Below are 21,213 nucleotides of genomic sequence, written 5' to 3'. Positions count from 1 at the left end.
ACCGCTCTGCCGTCAGTCTGAACGCCCCCAGCCCTCCCGCGAGGGCGCCCCGGGACGGAAGGATCCAGCAGCCTGTCGGCGCCCGCCGTTCTCGTGGTCGCCGTCGCCGTCGTCGTTGTGGTAGTCTCTGCCGTAGCCTGGGCCATGGCCAATTACATCCACGTCCCGCCCGGCTCCCCGGAGGTCCCCAAGCTGGACGTCACGGTGCAGGATCAGGAGGAGCAGCGCTGCCGGGAGGGGGCCCTGAGCCTCCTGCAACACCTGCGGCCGCACTGGGACCCTCAGGAGGTGACCCTGCAGGTAACGCCCACACCTCAGCCCCGGGTCTCACCCGACCTTGACGCGGCCCCTGGGGGGCCGGGGGGCGGGGCGATCTCACCATCCCTTCTAGTCCCCGGTGACCCGGGAGGACCTACGGGAACGTCGTCTCCCTCCGTTCTTTGGGAAGTGATCCTGTATTTTCTCCGTCACACCTAGGAAGGTCACTCCCCCTTCCTTCACCATTGCTTACTGAGGTCGTCCTGAGGGCAGATTTTCTTTTTCCCGAGGCGGCTACGTTCGTGACGCACCCCTTCCACCTCGGGAAGGTTCCTGTTGATCGTTGCCCATCCTCCCACTCCCCTGTCCCTTCTAACTGCTAAAAGAACCTTTTCCACTCCCTTGCGAGGGGTCCTCGCCCATCGGCCCAAGCCACTATCTCCTCCCCTTTCACAAATAATGTGGTAATTAATCTTCTCTGATCTTCTCATTTCCCTTCCCTCCCCTCCCCTGTCAGCTCCCACTGATGCTCACCCTGCGTCTTACCTTCTCAAGTCCTGGGATTGGCGACAGTACTCGATTCCAGAGTAGTGACCGTGGTCCTCATGGGTTCTTCGGTAGCCCTGCACACGTTATTTTATTCGTATCGGTACTTCTGAAAATGTTTTAGTCATGTCAGTGAAACTAACAATATCTGATGTTAGAAGGGTCAGTGGCTTGTGAATATTTCTTTTTCCTGAGCCACTGTATTCGTAGATAGACAAAAATCGGGAGAAAAAGTCCTTAAGAGCCTATGCATTTTTTTATAGCTTATTTCTAATAAGTTACGATTAAGCATACATGAAATTTATTTTGAATACTAATTTGTATTTAACTTTTGGAGTTTCAGGTACTATATACGAAAATGAACCTCCTTTTCCCTTGCAAACACAAAGTAATTTTAAAGGCTGGCATATTTTAGGTTTGTTTCAAATCTGAGCAATAATGTAAGAGTATTTATTTGAAGTAGCCGCATCATCTGCCTTATTTTGTTGACTGATTTGTTTCAGCAATGTTAATTGACTTAACAGTATCTCAGATTCTTTGGTAAAGTAGTCACCTATACAAAAATGAATAAAACATGAACAGTGCCCTAGGGCCCAGAACAGTTCTCGACACTTCAGCTTTCATGAATGTTGGTTTCAGTTCTTACTGCCTAGAAGAGTTTGGAGCAGATTAGAAGGACCCATATGTTTTGGAAAAAAGTTAAGACAAAAATTTTGAAAATTTAAGGGAATGTTTGTTAGCCAAGTATGTAGGACATAGTGAATCCAAAATGATTTTCATGTGTAATTAAAAAGAAATAGTATGATATATTTTCTTTAAGGAAAATTAGTTTAATTGAAACTTCCAATTTGAAACTCTAGACTTCTTTAGTTTATTATTCATTAACTTATTTGTAGTTTACTATAGAAGATGTTTATATTTATTAAAATGAGTTATATTCTGGCAGTCAAGTATAAATTAAACAGATATTAATTAAAAACATTGCTACTTCGTGGTAAACTCTGGTACTGGCAAACCATATTACTTTTTAAGCAGAGACTTTAGAGTTTGAAGCTTTGAAGACTGGAATTTCAGTTGATGTGTTTGTCTGTAGAACAGCAGGAATAGCTACCCAGAGGTACATTAGGTGTTTTTTTAATCATTTAATCCCCCGAACAACCATTTTAGATAGGTACTATCTTTTTTTTTCAGGTGAAACTCAGTGAAGTAAAGCCAGGATATCGGTTTTTTAAAAAAAAAAAGGATAAAATATGCTAACATCAAACTGTTTTTTGATTGTTGTACTTGGGATTGAATCTTAATCTGATACCCATGTAGCAGCTTTTGACTTTAAGACCTTTGGACTCATTATCCAAACTTCTAATATACTTATTTGTAAGTGAAGGTAAATACTACCATGTTTTTTTGCCCTTAGAATGATTGTTATTTAGAAATATAATCCCTCCATTTGCAAGCAAAGCTATTGATCCAGAAGCTGGAACAACTGCTAAGCAGAGTTGATGGTTATTCATCTCTCAATATGGTAGATCTGACTCCCACATTCTAGGTCATTATAAACTCTGCTTTTATGATGCTTCAGGATTTCTTTAGTAAATATCAATGAGAATATTTTCTTTTGAGATTTGCTTTTATTTCCTTTGAGGTATAAAGATAAAAATCATACCTAACATAATAGTCAACAGATTAAAACAGGTATCAGTAATACAGCCCATATTTTAAAAAGATTTTTTCTAAAATTCTTATGTGATATAAAATGCTTTAAACATACCTTAGACGCTTACTCTAGTAATACTTATTTTACCTGGCACTTACTCTTGACAGCTGAACTATTGAGAGCATGTTGGAAAATCCAGAAGTAAACAAAAAAAGACTTCAATGCATTCAGAATAATAGAGGGCCCAGTCTTTGCTCACAACTTATGGACACAGGGAATAATATATCTCATTTTAGATAGAGTCTTAAAAAGTTTAATTATTTTTTCCCTATCTGTACAAAATTAAAAGAATACAATATAAAAGGAGTGGTGAGCTTTGTGGAGTGTAGTATCTTAGAATAGGCAGAGTAGTTCTAAAACAATACCAGTCACATTGTTTTTTATTTAATAATATTTTACTATTTATAAAGAAAGCACTTTCACATACATTCTCCCAACGACCCTGTGAGATAGATGTAGACTGTTAATATGTATTTTATAGTTAAACGAAAGTGAGCTTGGAGTTTGTAATGGCAGATCTGGGATGAGAACTCATCTTATGAATTATTGCTCTTTGAGAAAAGTTTATGTTTGTATATTATGATTAAGACAGGGAAGCCATTTCTGTGTGAAGTTAGTAATTTCTTAAAAATTAAATCTTTGGCTCATAGAAAGATTTTGCTTTAAGTTCCTTAAACATAAATTTGCATTACTTTTCTACATGTGACATTATTTTGGAAACGGGATTCACTTCAGCTTTCTTTTAAGATAGTTACTATCTAATAGTAAAGTATTTGAGTGGGTGGTAGGACCTAAGACTACTTGACTATGGCTAAGAGAGATGTATTGTTTGATAGGTTCCCATATATGTTGATAACATGTGACCAAAAAGTCAGGAGCCTACTGTACTAGTTTATTTTCAGGTATTGATAGCTGTGTGACTCGGACTTAGCAAACCACTTCACCTCTCTTTGGGGCCTCAGCATAGTGTAGTGGAAAGAGGATGGTTTTTGAATCCTGATTCCAGCCTTTTGTCACCTTTGGCAAATTTAAAAGCCTCTATAAAAAGGACTTACTCTCTACCTTGGAAAATAGTAGCATAGTAGAAAATAGTAGAATTTAACTACTATAGTAGTCATAGTCACTTTACTACTAGTACTAATTTTACTACTTTACTACTAAGAGTAGAGTATCAGGAGAATTAAATGAAATACATAAAATTATACATAGTATGTTTTAGTACTCCAGCTTCCCCCAGGTTCTCCCCCCACCATTTGTAAGTGGAAAGTTGTTATGAAAGAATTGTAAGCTCCTAAAATTCAGTAATTTTGACATGTATTTTTTTGTATTGGCATAATGCTACTTTTCAGCAGCATTCCTTGTAGCAGAAGGTAGGCATGGGAGAATGGAGGAGGGAGGGCTTCATAGAAGACGGGGTACCTGAACTGAGCTTGGAAGGAAAGATAGGAGATGGAATGGGTAAGTATTTCTGGGCAAAGAAAAACTGCTTTCACAAAAGCTAGACTATGAGTATCTTGGGCAGAATGGTGTATGAGCAAGAAAAGAAGTGGGAGTGATTTTCAAATAAGGGAGTGGTTAGATAACGAAGGTTTTATGCCTCTTTAAGGAGGTGGTATTTTATTATCTAGGACATGATGGGAAGCTGGTGAATGTTTTTAAGCAGGTAAGTTATATCATATATTTTTTAGAGAAGTGGCAGATTACAATTTAGGCAGCATTCATTGAAGGAAATGTTTTGTTTTTTTTTAAAGTATTTTTTAAAAATATTTTATTTATTTATTTATTTATGGCTGTGTTGGGTCTTCGTTTCTGTGTGAGGGCTTTCTCCAGTTGCGGAGAGCGGGGGCCACTCTTCATCGCGGTGCGCAGGCCTCTCACTATCGCGGCCTCTCTTGTTGCGGACCACAGGCTCCAGACGCGCAGGCTCAGTAATTGTGGCTCACGGGCCCAGTCGCTCCGCGGCATGTGGGATCTTCCCAGACAAGGGCTGGAACCCGTGTCCCCTGCATTGGCAGGCAGATTCTCAACCACTGCGCCACCAGGGAAGCCCGAAGGAAATGTTTTGAATTGGGGAGTAAGTGATCACTTACAAAGGACATTGGTTTTGAAACTGGTGGTTATTGCACACTAAGAGGATGCTAAATCAGTATAGTGGGTTGAAACCACTACAGTTTAAAAAGATGAGTTAAAATAAGATGTGATAGGATAGATCAGAGAGCATTGCAAGTAATAAGGTAAGTATTATCTTGTGAAGCTTTTAGTTTTATATAAAAGTATATATGTACTGAATTAGAGGATAAATATATTTCTTTCTGTGTATTGCATTAAAAAAATGTTTGTGAAAGACAACCTAGGAGAGACTGTTATGTTAGTACAGACAAGCGGTGCTGGGATCCAAATTAGGACAGTGGCCTTGAAGATGGAAATAAGGGACAGATTTGACATTTCAGAAAATAAATGTGCAGGACTTGTTAATTGCTTGCAGGTGAGGGAGGAAGTGGGAAGCTTAAGGTTTTTTTTTTTTTTTTTTTGTGGGTGACAAAAATGAAGGAAGTAATGAAAAGTGTATATTTAAGGAATCAGGTTGTATTTTTCAGGATTTTATCTTTTTTTTTTTTAATCTTTTGGCCACGCTGCTTGGCACGTGGGATCTTAGTTCCCTGACCAGGGGTTGAACTCGCGCCCCCTGCAGTGGAAACACAGAGTCTTAATCACTGGACTGCCAGGGAAGTCCTCAGGATTTTGTCTTATAAGGAGTTATTTTGCTCTGATATATCTGATGGGCTATAAATAGGTAAATTTTTATCACCCTTTTAAAAACTGTGAGATGCAACAAACAGAAAAATGAATGAAACATAAATTGTTGTAGAATAAATACCTTCGTAGCCCCAACCCAGGGAAAGAGAAAATATTACCAGCAACACAGAATATCTCCCTTTTCTCTTCCTGCTCCTAACTTTTCCCTCCCTCTAGTGGTAATCACAATAGCAGTTTAAAAAAAAATTGTTAACAAACAGAATATTTTGAATTAGTCATTTTTTCCAGTACTCTGAGAAAATATACTGTGTATGAATTATTTAAATAAGAGACTATATGATCATGAAGTAATTTGGTTTTACTGAAAAGATGTACCACAATATTAAAACTTTGAGTAGAAAAAAACCCACTTCCTATTCATAGTTTATTAAAAAATCAACTGTTTCATTTTGTTTATTACCTTCTACTTCTCCCTTAAATATTTTACATAGTTGTTATTGAACCTTATGTACAATTTTTAAAAATTAATTTTTATTGGAGTATAGTTGCTTTACAATGTTGGGTTAGCTTCTACTGCACAGCAAAGTGAATCAACCATACATATACATATATCCCCTCCCTTTTGGATTTCCCTCCCATTTAGGTCACCACAGTGCATTAAGTAGAGTTCCCTGTGCTATACAGTATGTTCCCATCAGTTGTCTATTTTATACACAGTATCAATAGGGTATATGTGTCAATCCCAATCTCCCAGTTCCTTCCACCCCACCCGTTTCTCGCTTGGTATCCATACATTTGTTCTCTATGTCTGTGTTTCTATTTCTGCTTGGCAAATAGGGTCATCTATACCATTTTTCTAGATTCCACGTATATGCGTTAATATACGATATTTGTTTTTTTCTTTCTGGACTTACTTCACTGTATAACACTCTCTAGGTCCATCCACATCTCTACAGATGACCCAATTTCGTTCCTTTTATGGCTGAATAATATTCCATTGTATATATGTACCACATTTTCATTATCCATTCCTCTGTTGATGGACATTTAGGTTGTTTTCCATGCCCTGGCTATTGTAAATAGTGCTGCTATGAACATTGGAGTGCGTGTCTTTTTTAAAATAAATTTATTTATTTATTTTTGGCTGCGTTGGGTCTTTGTTGCTGCCTACGAGCTTTCTATACTTGCGGTGAGCGGGGCTACTCTTCATTGCGGTGCACAGGCTTCTTATTGTGGTGGCTTCTCTTGTTGTGGAGCACGGGCTCTAGGTGTGCGGGGCTTCAGTAGTGTGGCACACAGCCTCAGTAGTTGTGACTCATGGACTCTAGAGCACAGGCTCAGTAGTTGTGGTGCACAGGCTTAGTTGCTCTGCTGCATGTGGGATCTTCCCGGACCAGGGATCAAACCCATGTCCCTGGCATCGGCAGGCGGATTCTTAACAGCTGCACCACCAGGGAAGCCCCATGTGTCTTTTTGAATTATGGATTTCTCTGGGTATATGCCCAGTCTTCTGGGTCATATGGTAGTTCTATTTTTAGTTTTTTAAGGCACTTCCATATTGTTTTCCATAGTGGCTGTATCAATTTACATTCCCACCAACAGTGTGAGATTGTTCCCTTTTCTCCACACCCTCTTCAGCATTTATTGTTTGTAGATTTTTTGCTGATGGCCATTCTGACGGGTGTGAGGTGATTTGTAGTTTTGATTTGCATTTCTCTAATAATTAGTGATGTTGAGCTTCTTTTCATGTGTTTGGCCATCTGTATGTACAATTTGTATTCCATTTTTTCATAAATATTTTCCCATGTTGGTATGGTATTGACCACAATTTTTGATAGCTACAGACATAATATTTGGTCATGTTAAACATCATGTGACTTAATTACTTTTAAAGTGAAGTTTTAAAATTATAAAGAATATAAAGAGGAAAATTAGAAAAGGCTCATATTCTGTCCAACTTTGTTGATTTTGTTTAAAAAATACAAATGATACATGCCCTTAAAAAACAAGGCTATAGGGGCTTCCCTGGTGGCGCAGTGGTTGAGAATCTGCCTGCCAATGCAGGGAATACGGGTTCGAGCCCTGGTCTGAGAAGATCCCACATGCCGCGGAGCAGCTGGTCCCGTGAGCCACAATTACTGAGCCTGCACGTCTGGAGCCTGTGCTCCGCAACAAGAGGGGCCGCGATAGTGAGAGACCCGCGCACGGCGATGAAGAGGGGCCCCCACTTGCCACAACTAGAGAAAGCCCTCGCACAGAAACGAAGACCCAACACAGCCATAAAAAAAAAATAATAAAAAAAACAAAAAAAAACAACAAAAAAACAAGGCTATAAAATGAAAAGTAAAAAATCTAGCCCCCCCAACACCAAGTCATTCTCCCCAAAGGTAATTTTGTGAACAACTTCTTTTGAACTTATAAAAAATTATCAAATTATAGATTTACCAGTGTACATTATCTACCTATGTTTACAAATGTAGTAAATATAACTATATTCTTTTTTGTGTATATAATTAAGTTATTCTGTATCTTGCTTTTAAAAATAATATATCTTAAACATCTCCATGTCAGTATATATAATCTGCCCCGTGTTTTTAAAAAAACATTGTCGTTTTTATTTTTTAGGTATTAAGAAAAGTATTGCAGTGATCTGCTTTTTTTTTTTTTTTTTTTTTTTTTAATTAATTAATTAATTAATTTATTTATTTATTTTTGGCTGTGCTGGGTCTTCGGTTCGTGCGAGGGCTTTCTCTAGTTGCGGCAAGTGGGGGCCACTCTTCATCGCGGTGCGGGGACCGCTCTTCATCGCGGTGCGCGGGCCTTTCACTATCGCGGCCCCTCCCGTTGCGGCGCACAGGCTCCAGACGCGCAGGCTCAGCAGCTGTGGCTCACGGGCCCAGCTGCTCCGTGGCATGTGGGATCTTCCCAGACCAGGGCTCGAACCCGTGTCTCCTGCATTAGCAGGCAGATTCTCAACCACTGCGCCACCAGGGAAGCCCAGTGATCTGCTTTTATACATATATTTTGGATAACTTTTCTAAGTATATCCATAGAGTAAATTCTTATTAGTGGAATTAAAAGGTTAAAAGTAAAAAAAAAAAAAATTATGATCTTCAAGGAATTGGCTCACACAAGTGTGGAGGCTGGTAAATCTGAAATTTGTAGGGCATTCTCTGGTAAGCTGGAAGCTCTCAGGCAGGAGTTGATATTGTAGTCTTAAGGGGGCACATGTTCAGGAAAACCTAAGTTTTGCTTTTACAGCTCTTCACCTGATTGAATGAGGCTCATTCATGGGGAATAATCCCTTTTACTTGAAGTTATCTGGTTAATACGTCTGCAAAATACCTTCAGAGCTGCATCTAAATTAGTGTTTGATTGAATAACTGGGTATTATAGCTAATCCAAGACACAAAACTGTTATGCTATTTCTCACTTTTATATAATTTATGCTCCTCAAAACAGTGTTGGAAAGTATCCTTTTCTCTATACTTTGTCCGACCTCTGATATTAAATTAAAAAATTTTTTGCCGGTTGAATACATGAAAATGGTATTTTGTTTTGTTTTTACATTACTTTTAATTTTGCTATTTTCGAAGATGGTGGAATCCAATAGTTACTTCCACAAAACAGTTAACTGACATGCATTAATTCCATCTTTCTAGGCTTCTGGGCTTGTCCAGTAGCCATTGTCTTAAAGAATAATTGAAGCTTGTCTTTCCCGTTGTATTGGCCTGTGGAAGCTCGTTCATTTGAATTCAGTAGTTAATCGGTCATTTTAGACCATAAATAAATAAATATCGAAACCCTGCTTGGTATCTTAGTCATCTTTAAGGACTAAAGAAATTTCATAGTAGCTAAGGTAGAGTTTAATATTTTTATCATCTCAGGGTTTGTAGTTGCAGGGCAGTGTCACGTACTGAAAGAAGGTATTGGATTATGTTTTGGGGGTCTCAAGGTGACCTTCAAGTTCACTAATAATCGCTTTAACTTCTAAGATATCATTAAGACTGTAATTTCTTTTTGTCCACCAGGTATTCTATATTGCTTCAAAGAGCAACCTGTGCAGGTTTGGGCAATTCTTTAAGTTCCTAATTGATACGGTCAGTTAGTCCTGGCTGAAGGGTGAATTTGTGTCTTCTGTTACAGTACTAAAATAGGGAAAGTGTTACTATAAAACATATTTATCTCAGTATTACATTCTGGCGAAGGAGACAGAACCACCTCTCATAATACCTGTTCCAGTACTCCACTTGGCATACAAATTTTCACCGTCAACAGTGGCATCCTCATGTCTTCGCAGAGTAACTGTTGCTCCTTTAAGAGTCTCTCACATAGGTTTTGGATTCAGTGCATTGGGCTTCCCTGTCAAAAGGTTTCTTCTCTCCCTCTAGGCCATTTTACCCACTTATGTGAATTTGTCCTTGGGTTCCCAGCTGCTGAGGGCTGGGCTAAGATCTTGGCCTCACAGTCAATTTGCTTATTCCCGAATTGGTGGCAGACTCTTAATATCATCTTTGTACCCTGGCTTTTTAAAATCTCCCAAGCTCGAGTAAATATGGTGGATATGTTCGGGGCACTCAATGCTGGGAGACCACTAGCAGGTCCCATCAGTCCATCCAATCTGATAATGCTTCATTAAAAAGTTTTGCTTCAACCCCATCAATGTCTGCTTTATTCATCCAGTTTTTTGATAACCATAAAAAACTTTCACTCTGTTGGGACAAGTCATTTGCCATCTCGCCTATCTTTTCCGCTTACTTTTAATTTAGTTTTCTTACTATCATCCCTAAGACCCGAAAAGGGAAGCTTGAGACAGCAAATCGGATCCAGCATCCTGAACAGTTTATGTTGGTAACAGGAGAGTTACATGGGGGACCCATGTAGAAGGAGAAACCTTTATCATGGTATTCACCGTGACCTGGGGGTGGGGCATATTAAGTGGTTGAACATCCTGGTCACTGTAAGGCCAGTCTTTTATGGCCTGCATATGCAGTATATCAGCCACTTCATCTGGAGTGATCCACTTTGCATGCAGAGGAGGGACCGCACAATTCCCCTTCTCAGGAAACAAACTTAGTAGCTACTTCTATCCATTCTTCCAGTCTAGCAGTCTTGTTGGGATTAGATTGCTGTATGTTTGGGTTAGTTGCAGCCATTCAAGACTGTTCAGTAGTAAGCTGTGGGTCCTGCATTAGCCTAAACATGCCATGGACTTCAAACCATAGACTGCTCCTAACTTAACCATTCTGATGATGAGACAACTTTACACTATATCCTCTGGTTTCAGTAGTTTCCTTATTTTGTCCCCTTCCCACCGGAATCATTTTGGTAAACAGAGGATGAGTTACAGAGGTCAAAGAAGAGTTATCTGCTGTGGAGCACACATTCTCTTTTGTGACAGTTCTGTGCTTAGCAGCCTGATGTTGTATTGGACCATGTGGAACCTGGGTTGGTGCAACATCAAGATCTACCCTAAAACAGTCTTTATCTTTCTGTCGTAGGTAGTATGGCTAACATCAGCCAAGGAATCACACATTTAGCCTATTTCTCATTATTTTGCACTTTATTGTGGATTCAGGGACAACTCTTCTGGGGTTGGAGCTATCATTTTTAGGTTTCACTTACTTTTACCTCTTGTAATAGATGACAGCATGCCTGCCGTTTCATACTGTGGGTGATCTGGCAAACACCCAGGCATCAGGGATTGATCATCCTCTGTCCCTTCCTTATTCTTTTCCTCAGATAATACTTAACAATATTACAGTGAGTCTAGGGTCATGCTAGCGAACCGATAAACTTGAAGGTGTATCCCTGAAACATTAAGAGTCATGACATCAGGTTTTTATCCTGTTTTGCCACTGTATGACTTTGGAAAAATATGAGAACTTACCTAGGTCATAGTTTTCTCATTCTACAAATCGATCATTCAGTCTATATAAAAGCAAACATTTATTGAATATCTCTATGTTCTATGTTCCACTCTTTCTCAACGTTTTTAATAATTACTCTCTAAAGAGAAGGTTAAATTATGTTAATTTTTACCTAACAGGAGAAATTAAATACTAAAAAATAGAATTTTGCAGGTAGGGTTGAGCTTTAGAGAGCCACAAACCATTGTAATATCTCTATAGATTTTTTCTTCCCTCAGTAACCAACTTTTGCTCCTTTGGTGGTGATATCATCTCTGTTGAGAATGTTTGTAATACATGTAAGAAATTTTATTTCGTTTTATAGATGTATATGAGAGGATATGTATCTGTATGTGTATCTGTATCTCCTCTTTAAGATAGTAAATTAAAATTAATTAAATTTAAACCGAAGTACCTACGCATTTATTTTCAGTTTTAAAAACCTTATCGCTTTAGGAAATTTTCTCTAGGGTTACTGTGAGTTGAAGGTAATCAAAAGATTAACTGGCAGTACATTTTTTCTGATCTGAATATTACATTAACTCTTTTCTAGTTAAATTTGTTGTTGATGTGTGATATACATAATAAAAAGTGCACAAATCGTAAGTGTAGAACCTGATGAATTTTCCTACAAAGCAGCCACACCCATGTAATAAGTATCCAAGTCAGGAAACAGATTTGGGAAATGGTACCCCAGAATCCTCGCTTATACTCTCTTGGAGTCACTATCCATCAACTCTCCTCAAGCAAGTGTTACTCCTATCCTGACTTTAATATCGTAGTTTTCCCTCTCTATGAATTTTTTTTAATGGAATCGTATGGTATATACTTTTTTGGGGGGGGTTGGCATATGCTAAAGTTATGAGAGATTTATTCCTGTATATATAGTTAGTTCTTTCTTATTCTCATTGTAAGAATATACCTCAGTTTATTTATCTTCTGTTGGTGGACACTTGGGTTGTTTTCGGATTTTGGCTATTACAAATTATGCTGCTGTGAACATAGCTGTATAAATCTTTTGATGAGTGTGAATATCTATTTCTGTTAGGTGGATCCTTAGAAGTAGACTTGCTGGGTCATCTGGTATGTATTTTTAGCTTTACTAGATACTTTAAGTTTTCCAAAGTGGTTGTGTCAATTTATACCCCTAATGGCAATACTGTATGAGAGTTTCAGAGGTGCTGCATCTTTACCAACAATTGTTATTATCTGTCTTCATTTTTATCATTCGCGTAGGCATTAAGGGTATTTTGTTATGGGTTTGATTTGCATTCTCTTAATAACTAGTGCATCTTTTTTCTGTGGGTCGGATATTTGAATGTCTTCTATTTTGAGATACCTGTTAAGATTTTTGGCTAATTTTTCTCCTGGATTATTTTTTTCCTAATGATTTGTAGATGTTCTTTACATATTCTATATTTGAGCCCTTTTTTCTTTTTTTTGGCCACGCTGCACGGCTTTGCAGTATCTTAGTAGGGATTGAACCCAGGCCCCCCAGCTGTGGAAGCGTGGAGTCCTAACCACTGGGCCGCCAGGGAATTCCCGAGTCCTTTTTTTGAAGAAATGTATTATAAATATTTTCTGCCAGTTTGTGGCTTGCATTTTCACCCTTAATAGTGTCTTTTGACAGTTTTAACACCAGTTTTTCAATTTTTTCTTTATGGGTAGCATGTTTTGTGTCTTGATCTCTTCCTATGCCAAAGTCCTGAAGATATTCCTCTGTGTTTTATAGAAGCTTTATTGTTTTGCTATTTTACATTTTGATCTGAAATTGTTTATGGTGTAAGGTGGAGGAGGTCATGACTCATTTTTCTTCCGAATGGCTATCAGTATCCAGTGATCCAGTATCACTTATAGAAAAGACCATTTTCTCCCCTTTATAGTGTTACCTGAAACCACCATTTTTTCACCATTATAGTGTTACCTTTGTCATAAACCAGGTGGCACTGTATGTGGGTCTGTTTATGAATTCTGTTCTGTTCCTTTAGTCTGTTTTGTCTATTACTGCACCAGTATCACAGTATCTTGACTGCTCTCAAGTTTTGCTTCTAGGTCTTGGTATGATATAGTTACTATAATCCTTGGTATGAGACACTAGCTTTGTTCTTCTTTAAAATTGCCTTGACTGTTCTTGGTATTTTAAATTGCCATGTAAATTGTAGACTCAGCTTTTCAATTTCCTCAAAAGAAACTAGATGGCCTTTTGATTGACATTTTTGTGGAATCTATAGACATTTGAGGAGAAGTGAATTCATTAACAGTATTGAGTCTTACAATCTATAAATATGGTATATCCCATTTATTTATTTAGTTTCTCTCAAACTTTTGAAGTTTTCAATGTAGAGATCTTGTATTTTTCATTTCATTTTTCCCTCCAGGAATTTGATGCTTTCTGATATTATTTAAAGAATATCATTTAAAAAAAAAGGTTTGCTGTTAGTATAGAGAAATTCAATTGATATGTTAATACATTGAATTTTTCCCATGTTCTAATTATTTTTTTAAATTTAGATACTTTGTGCATTTTCTCTGTATCTGCAAATAATGAGTTTTGTTTTTTCCTTTCCTATTCCTACTTCTGTTGTTGTCGTTGTTGTCATGTCTTTTTTTTTCCCCACGTCTTTATTGGAGTATAAATGCTTTACAGTGTTGTGTTAGTTTCTGCTGTACAACAAAGTGAATCAGCTATATGTATACATATATCCCCATATCCCCTCCTTCTTGAACCTTCCTCCCACCCTCCCTATCCCATCCCTCTATTGTCGCAAAGCACCAAGCTGATCTCCCTGTGCTATTGCAGCAGCTTCCCACTAGCCTTACATTTGGTAGCGTATATGTCAGTGCTACTCTCTCGCTTCATCCCAGCTTCCCCTTCCCCTCGCTATGCCCTCAAGTCCTTTCTCTACGTCTGCCTCTTTATTCCTGCCCTGCCACTAGGTTCATCAGTACTGCTTTTTAAAATTCCATATATATGCGTTAGCATACGATAATTCGGTTTTCTCTTTCTGACTTACTTCACTCTGTATGACAGATTGTAGGCCCATCCACTTCACTACAAATAACTCAATTTCGTTCCTTTTTATGGCTGATATTCCATTGTGTATATGTGCCACATCTTCTTTATCCATTCATCTGTTGATGGACATCTAGGTTGTTTTCATGTCCTGGGTATTGTAAATAGTGCTGCAATGAATATTGTGGTACATGTCTCTTTTTGAATTATGGTTTTCTCAGGGTATATGCCCAGTAGTGGGATTGCTGGGTCATATGATCGTTCTATTTTTAGTTTCTTAAGGAACCTCCATACTGTTCTCCATAGTGGCTGTATCAATGTACATTCCCACCAACAGTGCAGGAGGGTTCCCTTTTCTCCACACCCTCTCCAGCATTTATTGTTTGTAGATTTTTTGATGATGGCCATTCTAACCAGTGTGAGGTGATACCTCATTGTAGTTTTGATTTGCATTTCTCTAATGATTAGTGATGTTGAGCATCTTTTCATGTATTTGTTGGCCATCTGTGTGTCTTCTTTGGAGAAATGTCTATTTAGGTCTTCCACCCATTTTTGGATTGGGTTTTTTTTTTTGATATTGAGCTACATGAGCTGCTTGTATATTTTGGAGATTAATCCTTTGTCAGTTGCTTCGTTTGCAAATATTTTCTCCCATTCTGAGGGTTGTCTTTTCACTTGTTTATGCTTTCCTTTGCTGTGCAAAAGCTTTTAAGTTTCATTAGGTCCCATTTGTTTATTTTTGTTTTTATTTCCCTTACTCTAGGAGGTGGGTCAAAAAGGATCTTGCTGTGATTTATGTCATAGAGTGTTCTGCCTGTGTTTTCCTCTAAGAGTTTTATAGTGTCTGGCCTTACATTTAGGTCCTTAATCCACTTTGAGTTTATTGTCATGTATGGTGTTAGGGGGTGTTCTAATTTCATTCTTTTACGTGTAGCTGTCCATTTTTCCCAGCACCACTTATTGAAGACGCTGTCTTTTCTCCATTGTATATTCTTGCCTCCTTTATCAAAGATAAGGTGATCATATGTGCATGGGTTTATCTCTGGGCTTTCTATTGTGTTCCATTGATCTATATTTCTGTTTTTTGTGCCAGTACCATACTGTCTTGATTACTGTATCTTTGTAGTATAGTCTGAAGTCAGGGAGCCTGATTCCTCCAGCTCCGTTTTTCTTTCTCAAGGTTGCTTTGGCTATTCGGGGTCTTTTGTGTTTCCATACAAATTGTAAAATTTCTTGTTCTAGTTCTGTGAAAAATTACATTGGTAGTTTGATAGGGATTGCATTGAACCTGGAGATTGCTTTGGGTAGTATAGTCATTTTCACAATATTGATTCTTCCAGCCCAGGAGCATGCTATATCTCTCCATCTGTTTATGTTATCTTTGATTTCTTTCATCAGTGTTTTATAGTTTTCTGAGTACAGGTCTTTTGCCTCCTTAGGTAGGTTTATTCTTAGGTATTTTATTCTTTTTTGTTGCGATGGTAAATGGGATTGTTTCCTTAATTTCTCTTTCTGATCTTTCATTGTTAGTGTATAGGAATGCAAGAGATTTCTGTGCATTAATTTTGTATCCTGCAACCTTACCAAATTCATTGATTAGTACTAGTAGTTTTCTGGTGGCATCTTTAGGATTTTCTGTGTATAGTATCATGTCATCGGCAAACAGTGACAGTTTTACTTCTTCTTTTCCAATTTGTATTCCTTTTATTTCTTTTTCTTCTCTGATTGCTGTGGCTAAGACTTCCAATACTATGTTGAATAATAGTGGCAAGAGTGGACATCCTTGTCTTGTTCCTGATCTTAGAGGAAATGCTTTCAGTTTTTCACCATTGAGAATGATGTTTGCTGTGGATTTGTCACATATGGCTTTTTTTATGTTGAGGTAGGTTCCCTCTATGCCCACTTTCTGGAGAGTTTTTATCATAAATGGGTGTTGAATTTTGTCAAAAGCTTTTTCTGCATCTAGTGAGATGATCATATGGCTTTTCTCCTTCAGTTTGTTAATATGGTGTATCACATTGATTATTTTGCATATATGGAGGAATCCTTATATCCCTGGGATAAATCCCACTTGATCATGGTGCATGATCCTTTAAATGTGTTGTTGGATTCTGTTTGCTAGTATTTTGTTGAGGATTTTTACGTCTGTGGTTCATCAGTGATTTTGGCCTGTAATTTTTTTTGTGTGTGTGATATCTTTGTCTGGTTTTGATATCAGGGTGATGGTGGCCTCATAGAATGAGTTTGGGAGTGTTCCTCCCTCTGTAATTTTTTGCAAGAGTTTGAGAAGGATAGGGGTTAACTCTTCTCTAAATGTTTGATAAAATTCGCCTGTGAAGCCATCTGGTCCTGCACTTTTGTTTGCTGGAAGATTTTAAATTACAGTTTCAATTTCATTACCTGTGATTGGTCTGTTTATATTTTTCAAATTCCTCCTGGTTCAGTCTTTTAAGTTTGTACTTTTCCAAGAATTTGATCATTTCTTCTAGGTTGTCCATTTTATTGGCATTTAGTTGCTTGTAGTAGTCTCTTATGATCTTTTGTATTTCTGTGGTGTCAGTTGTAATCTCTCCTTTTTCATTTCTAATTTTATTGAGTTGAGTCCTCTCTCTGTTTTTCTTGATGAGTCTGGCTAAAGGTTTATCAATTTTATTTATCTTCTCAAGGAACCAGCTTTTAGTTTTATTGAGCTTGCTATTGTTTTCTTTGTTTCTATTTCATTTATTTCTGCTCTGATCTTTATGGTTTCTTTTCTTCTACTAACTTTGGGTTTTGTTTATTCTTCTTTCTCTAGTTCCTTTAGGTGTAAGGTTAGATTGTTTATTTGAGATTTTTCTTGTTTTTTGTAGTGAGCTTGAATTGCTATGAACTTCCCTCTTAGAGCTGCTTTTGCTATGTCCCATAGGTTTTGGATCGTTGTGTTTTCATTGTTATTTGTTTATGAGTATTTTTTGATTTCCTCTTTGATTTCTTCAGTGATCTTGGCTATTTAGCAGCGCACTGTTTAGCCTCCGTGTATTTGTGGCTTTTACTGTTTATTTCCTGTAATTGATTTCTAATCTCATAGCGTTGTGGTCGGAAAAGATGCTTGATACGATTTCAGTTTTCTTACATTTTCCAAGGCTTGATTTGTGACCCAAAATGTGATCTCTTCTGGAGAATGTACTGTGTGCACTTGAGAAGAAATTGTACTTTTGCTTTCGGGTGGAATATCCTAAAAATATCAATTAAGTCTATCTAGTCTATTGTGTCATTTAAAGCTTGTGTTTCCTTATTTATTTTCTGTTTGGATGGATCTGTCTATTGATGTAAGTGAGGTGTTAAAGTCCCCCACTATTACTGTGTTACTGTCGATTTCTCCTTTTATGGCTGTTAGCATTTGCCTTATATATTGAGGTGCTCCTATGTTGGGTGCATAAATATTTATAATTGTTATGTTTTCTTCTTGGATTGATCCCTTGATCATTATGTAGTGTCCTTCTTTATCTCTTGTAACTGTCTTTATTTTAAAGTCTATTTTATCTGATATGAGTATTGCTACTCCAGGTTTCTTGTGATTTCCATTTGCATGGAATATCTTTTTCCATCCCCTCACTTTCAGTCTGTATGTGTCCCTAGGTCTGAAGGGGGTTTATTGTAGACGGCATATATACGGGTCTCGTTTTTGTATCCGTTCAGCCAGTCTATGTCTTTTGGTTGGAGCATTTAATCCATTTACATTCAAGGTGATTATCAATATGTATGTTCCTATTACCATTTTCTTAATTGATTTGGATTTGTTTTTGTGGGTCTTTTTCTCCTCTTGTGTTTCCTGCTTAGAGAAGTTCCTTTAGCATTTGTTGTAAAGCTGGTTTGGTGATGCTGAATTCTCATAGCTTTTACTTGTCTGTAAAGCTTTTGATTTCTCCATCAAATCTGAATGAGATCCTTGCTGGGTAATCTTGGTTGTAGGTTTTTCCCTTTCATCACTTTAAATGTGTTCTGCCACTCCCTTCTGGCTTGCAAAGTTTCTGCTGAAAGGTCAGCTGTTAACCTTATGGGGATTCGCTTGTATGTTATTTGTTGCTTTTCCATTGCTGCTTTTAATATTTTTTCTTTGTATTTAATTTTTGATAGTTTGATTAATGTTTTTCTCTTTGGCTTTATCCTATATGGGACTCTCTGTGCTTCCTGGACTTGATGGACTATTTCCTTTCCCATGTTAGGGAAGTTTTCGACTATAATCTCTTCAAATATTTTCTCAGACCCTTTCTTTTTATCTTCTTCTTATGGGAGCCCTGTAATTTGTATGTTGGTGCATTTAATGTTGTCCCAGAAGTCTCTGAGACTGTCCTCAATTCTTTTTTTTTTTTTTTTTTTTTTATAAATTTATTTATTTACTTATTTTTGGCTGTGTTGGGTCTTCGTTTCTGTGCGAGGGCTTTCTCTAGTTGTGGCAAGCGGGGGCCACTCTTCATCGCGGTGCGCGGGCCTTTCACTGTCGCGGCCTCTCTTGTTGCGGAGCACAGGCTCCAGACGCGCAGGCTCAGTAATTGTGGCTCACGGGCCTAGTTGCTCCGCGGCATGTGGGATCTTCCCAGACCAGGGCTCGAACCCGTGTCCCCTGCACCGGCAGGCAGATTCTCAACCACTGCGCCACCAGGGAAGCCTGTCCTCAATTCTTTTTGTTCTTTTTTCTTTATTCTGCTACCTGGCAGTTAGCTCCATCATTTTATCTTCCAGCTCACTTACGTGTTCCTCTGCCTCAAGTAATTCTGCTATTGATTCCTTCTAGAGTATTTTTAATTTCATTTGTTATGTTGCTCATCACTGTTTCTTTGCTCTTCAGTTCTTCTAGATCCTTTTTAAATGTTTCTTTTATTTTCTCCATTCTATTTCCGAGATTTTGGATCATCTTTACTACCATTACTCTGAATTTTTTTCAGGTAGGTTGCCTATTTCATCTTCATTTATTTGGTCTTGTAGATTTTTGCCTTGCTCCTTCATTTGTCACATTTTTTTTTTTTTGCCGTTTCTTTCTTTCTTTTTTTTTTTTTTTGGTGTGTGGGACTGTATTCCTGTTTTACTTCTTGTTGGGCCTGAGGTTTCTGGCACTGGAGTGTGCAGGCAGTTGGATAGAGCCGGGTCTTGGTGCTGAGATGAGGACCTCCGGGAGGCCTCACTCTGATTAATATTCCCTGGGGTCTGAGGTTCTCTGTTAGTCCAGTGGTTTGGACTCGGCGCTCCCACCACAGGAGCTCAGGACCAACCTCCGGCCTGGGAACCAAGATCCTGCAAGCTGCGTTGTGTGGCCAAAAAAAAAAAAGAAAAGAAAAGAAAAAAAAAGAAGCAGTACAATAACAAAGAATAAAAAACAAAATAAAGTTAGAAAGGTAAAAAATATATTAGGAAAAATAAAAGTATAATTAAAACAACTGCATGAAGGTAAAATAAAACCGCAACACAAAAAAGGGGGGGGGATAAGCCAAAAGGAGCAGAATAATAGAAATATAAATGAATCAGCAACAGTGAATCAATGACAAGGTAAAACAGAACCCCAATCTAAAAGAGGAAAAAAAATAAAAAGCTTTGGCTATGGGGGGCGGAGTTTAGGCGGGGGTGGAACTTAGGCAGGGGTGGGGTTTAGGGTGGAGCAGGACCTAGTGGCGGGCGGGGGTGGGTGTCTTAGGCTCAGGACCCACGCAGCTGCAGCCGGAAGAGGCCTTGGGGACGGAGCCTAGGCTGGGTGACGTTCAAGCATGGGGTGGGGCCTCTGCTTAGGGCCTGCACGGAAGGGGAGAGGCAGCACGTCCAAAGGGGGGGCCTCTGGAGTGTGGAGTTATGGAGTTTGGAGGTAAGGCCCTGGGTCAGGGTGTGTGGGTGGGGTTTAGGCCCAGCGTGGTTGGAAGGGGTCTCAGAGGGGGTCTCCGAGTGTAGAGGTGGGGCCCTGGGTGGGGGTGTAGGGGCGGGGCTTGGGTTCTGCGTGGAAGGAGGGAGGCTCCAAGGGCAGAGGATTAGGCCCAGGAGCCCAACAGGGTCCCTGGTGCCTATGTGGAATGTGGACAGGGAAAGCGCTGGCTGCATTCCCTTCCGTTCCTCCATGCCCCCCTCCCCTTGGGTCTCCCCGAGGATTTCCCCTGTCCCTGCTGGACCCCTAACCGTGGGAGGGTCCTGCTGGGTGTTGGAACTCCTCCCCTCCCCCAGCCACTCCTCAGGGGTGCGGGTCCCCTAAGTCCGGCCTTTACTTTTGCTCCCCTTCCGTCCCTCCCACTCCCTCAGGACCCACGTGGCTAGAGGGGGCCTAGGTGGGCAGAGGATCAGGCCTGGGATCTCAGCAGGCTCCTGGGGGCCAAAGTGGGCAGGGGAAACCTGGCCATGCTCCCTTTTGACCCTCTGTCCTCCCAGTGGACCCCCAATTTCCCCCTTCAGGCATGGGATCCCTTCGCCTCCCCCAGCCACCCCTCAGGGGCGCCAGTCCTGTCCCACCTCCATTTCTCCTCCCCCCTCATTCCCCCCCACACCCCACGTCCACCCAGTTGCTGGGGGTTCCTCCTGTCCCCTTAGGTGTCCGTGGTCACCCACTGGTGCCTGGTAGCTGCCCTAGTTGTTCAGAGATGTGAATTCTGCATCCTCCTAGTCCGCCATCTTGACTCCACCCCTTGTTTTGTCTTACTACAATGGCTAGGACATCATCACAATATTGCAATAAGAGGTGATAGTGGGCATCCCTGCCTTGTTCCCATTCTGAAGGAGAACATTTTCAATAGTTTATTATTAGGTATGATGTTTGCTGTAGGTTTTCTTTGGATACTCTGTCAGATTAAGGAAGTTTCATTTTATTCTTGGCTTGCTAAGTATTTTCATCATGAATGAATGTTGAATTTTATCAAGTACTTTTCTGCAACACTTGATGGTTACATGATTTGCCTCCATTTTTCTGTTATTGAGCTCAATTACAATGACGGTTTAAAACAATTTGTTAAGAACCACTGCGTTCCTGGAGTAAACCCCATTTGGTTGTGATGTATTCTCCTTTT

The 21,213-nt window shown here is 39.2% G+C and overlaps 1 protein-coding gene across 1 annotated transcript in view; it reads left to right on the top strand.

The window, feature by feature from the left end:
• The first annotated feature begins 144 nt into the window (after positions 1–144).
• Positions 145–21,213, top strand: part of ETNK1 (ethanolamine kinase 1) — a 69,370-nt gene continuing 48,301 nt past the window's right edge. Inside the window, exon 1 of the mRNA XM_007194839.3 lies at positions 145–300. Within this exon, the coding sequence (XP_007194901.2) occupies positions 145–300 (156 nt within the window). The remainder of the gene's footprint in view (positions 301–21,213) is intronic.

The sequence above is a fragment of the Balaenoptera acutorostrata genome, chromosome 11, assembly GCF_949987535.1.
Source record: "Balaenoptera acutorostrata chromosome 11, mBalAcu1.1, whole genome shotgun sequence".
NCBI classification, from domain to species: domain Eukaryota; kingdom Metazoa; phylum Chordata; class Mammalia; order Artiodactyla; family Balaenopteridae; genus Balaenoptera; species Balaenoptera acutorostrata.
The sequence above is the reverse complement of the archived record's forward strand: the minus strand, read 5'-3'. Positions and strand labels throughout refer to the sequence as shown.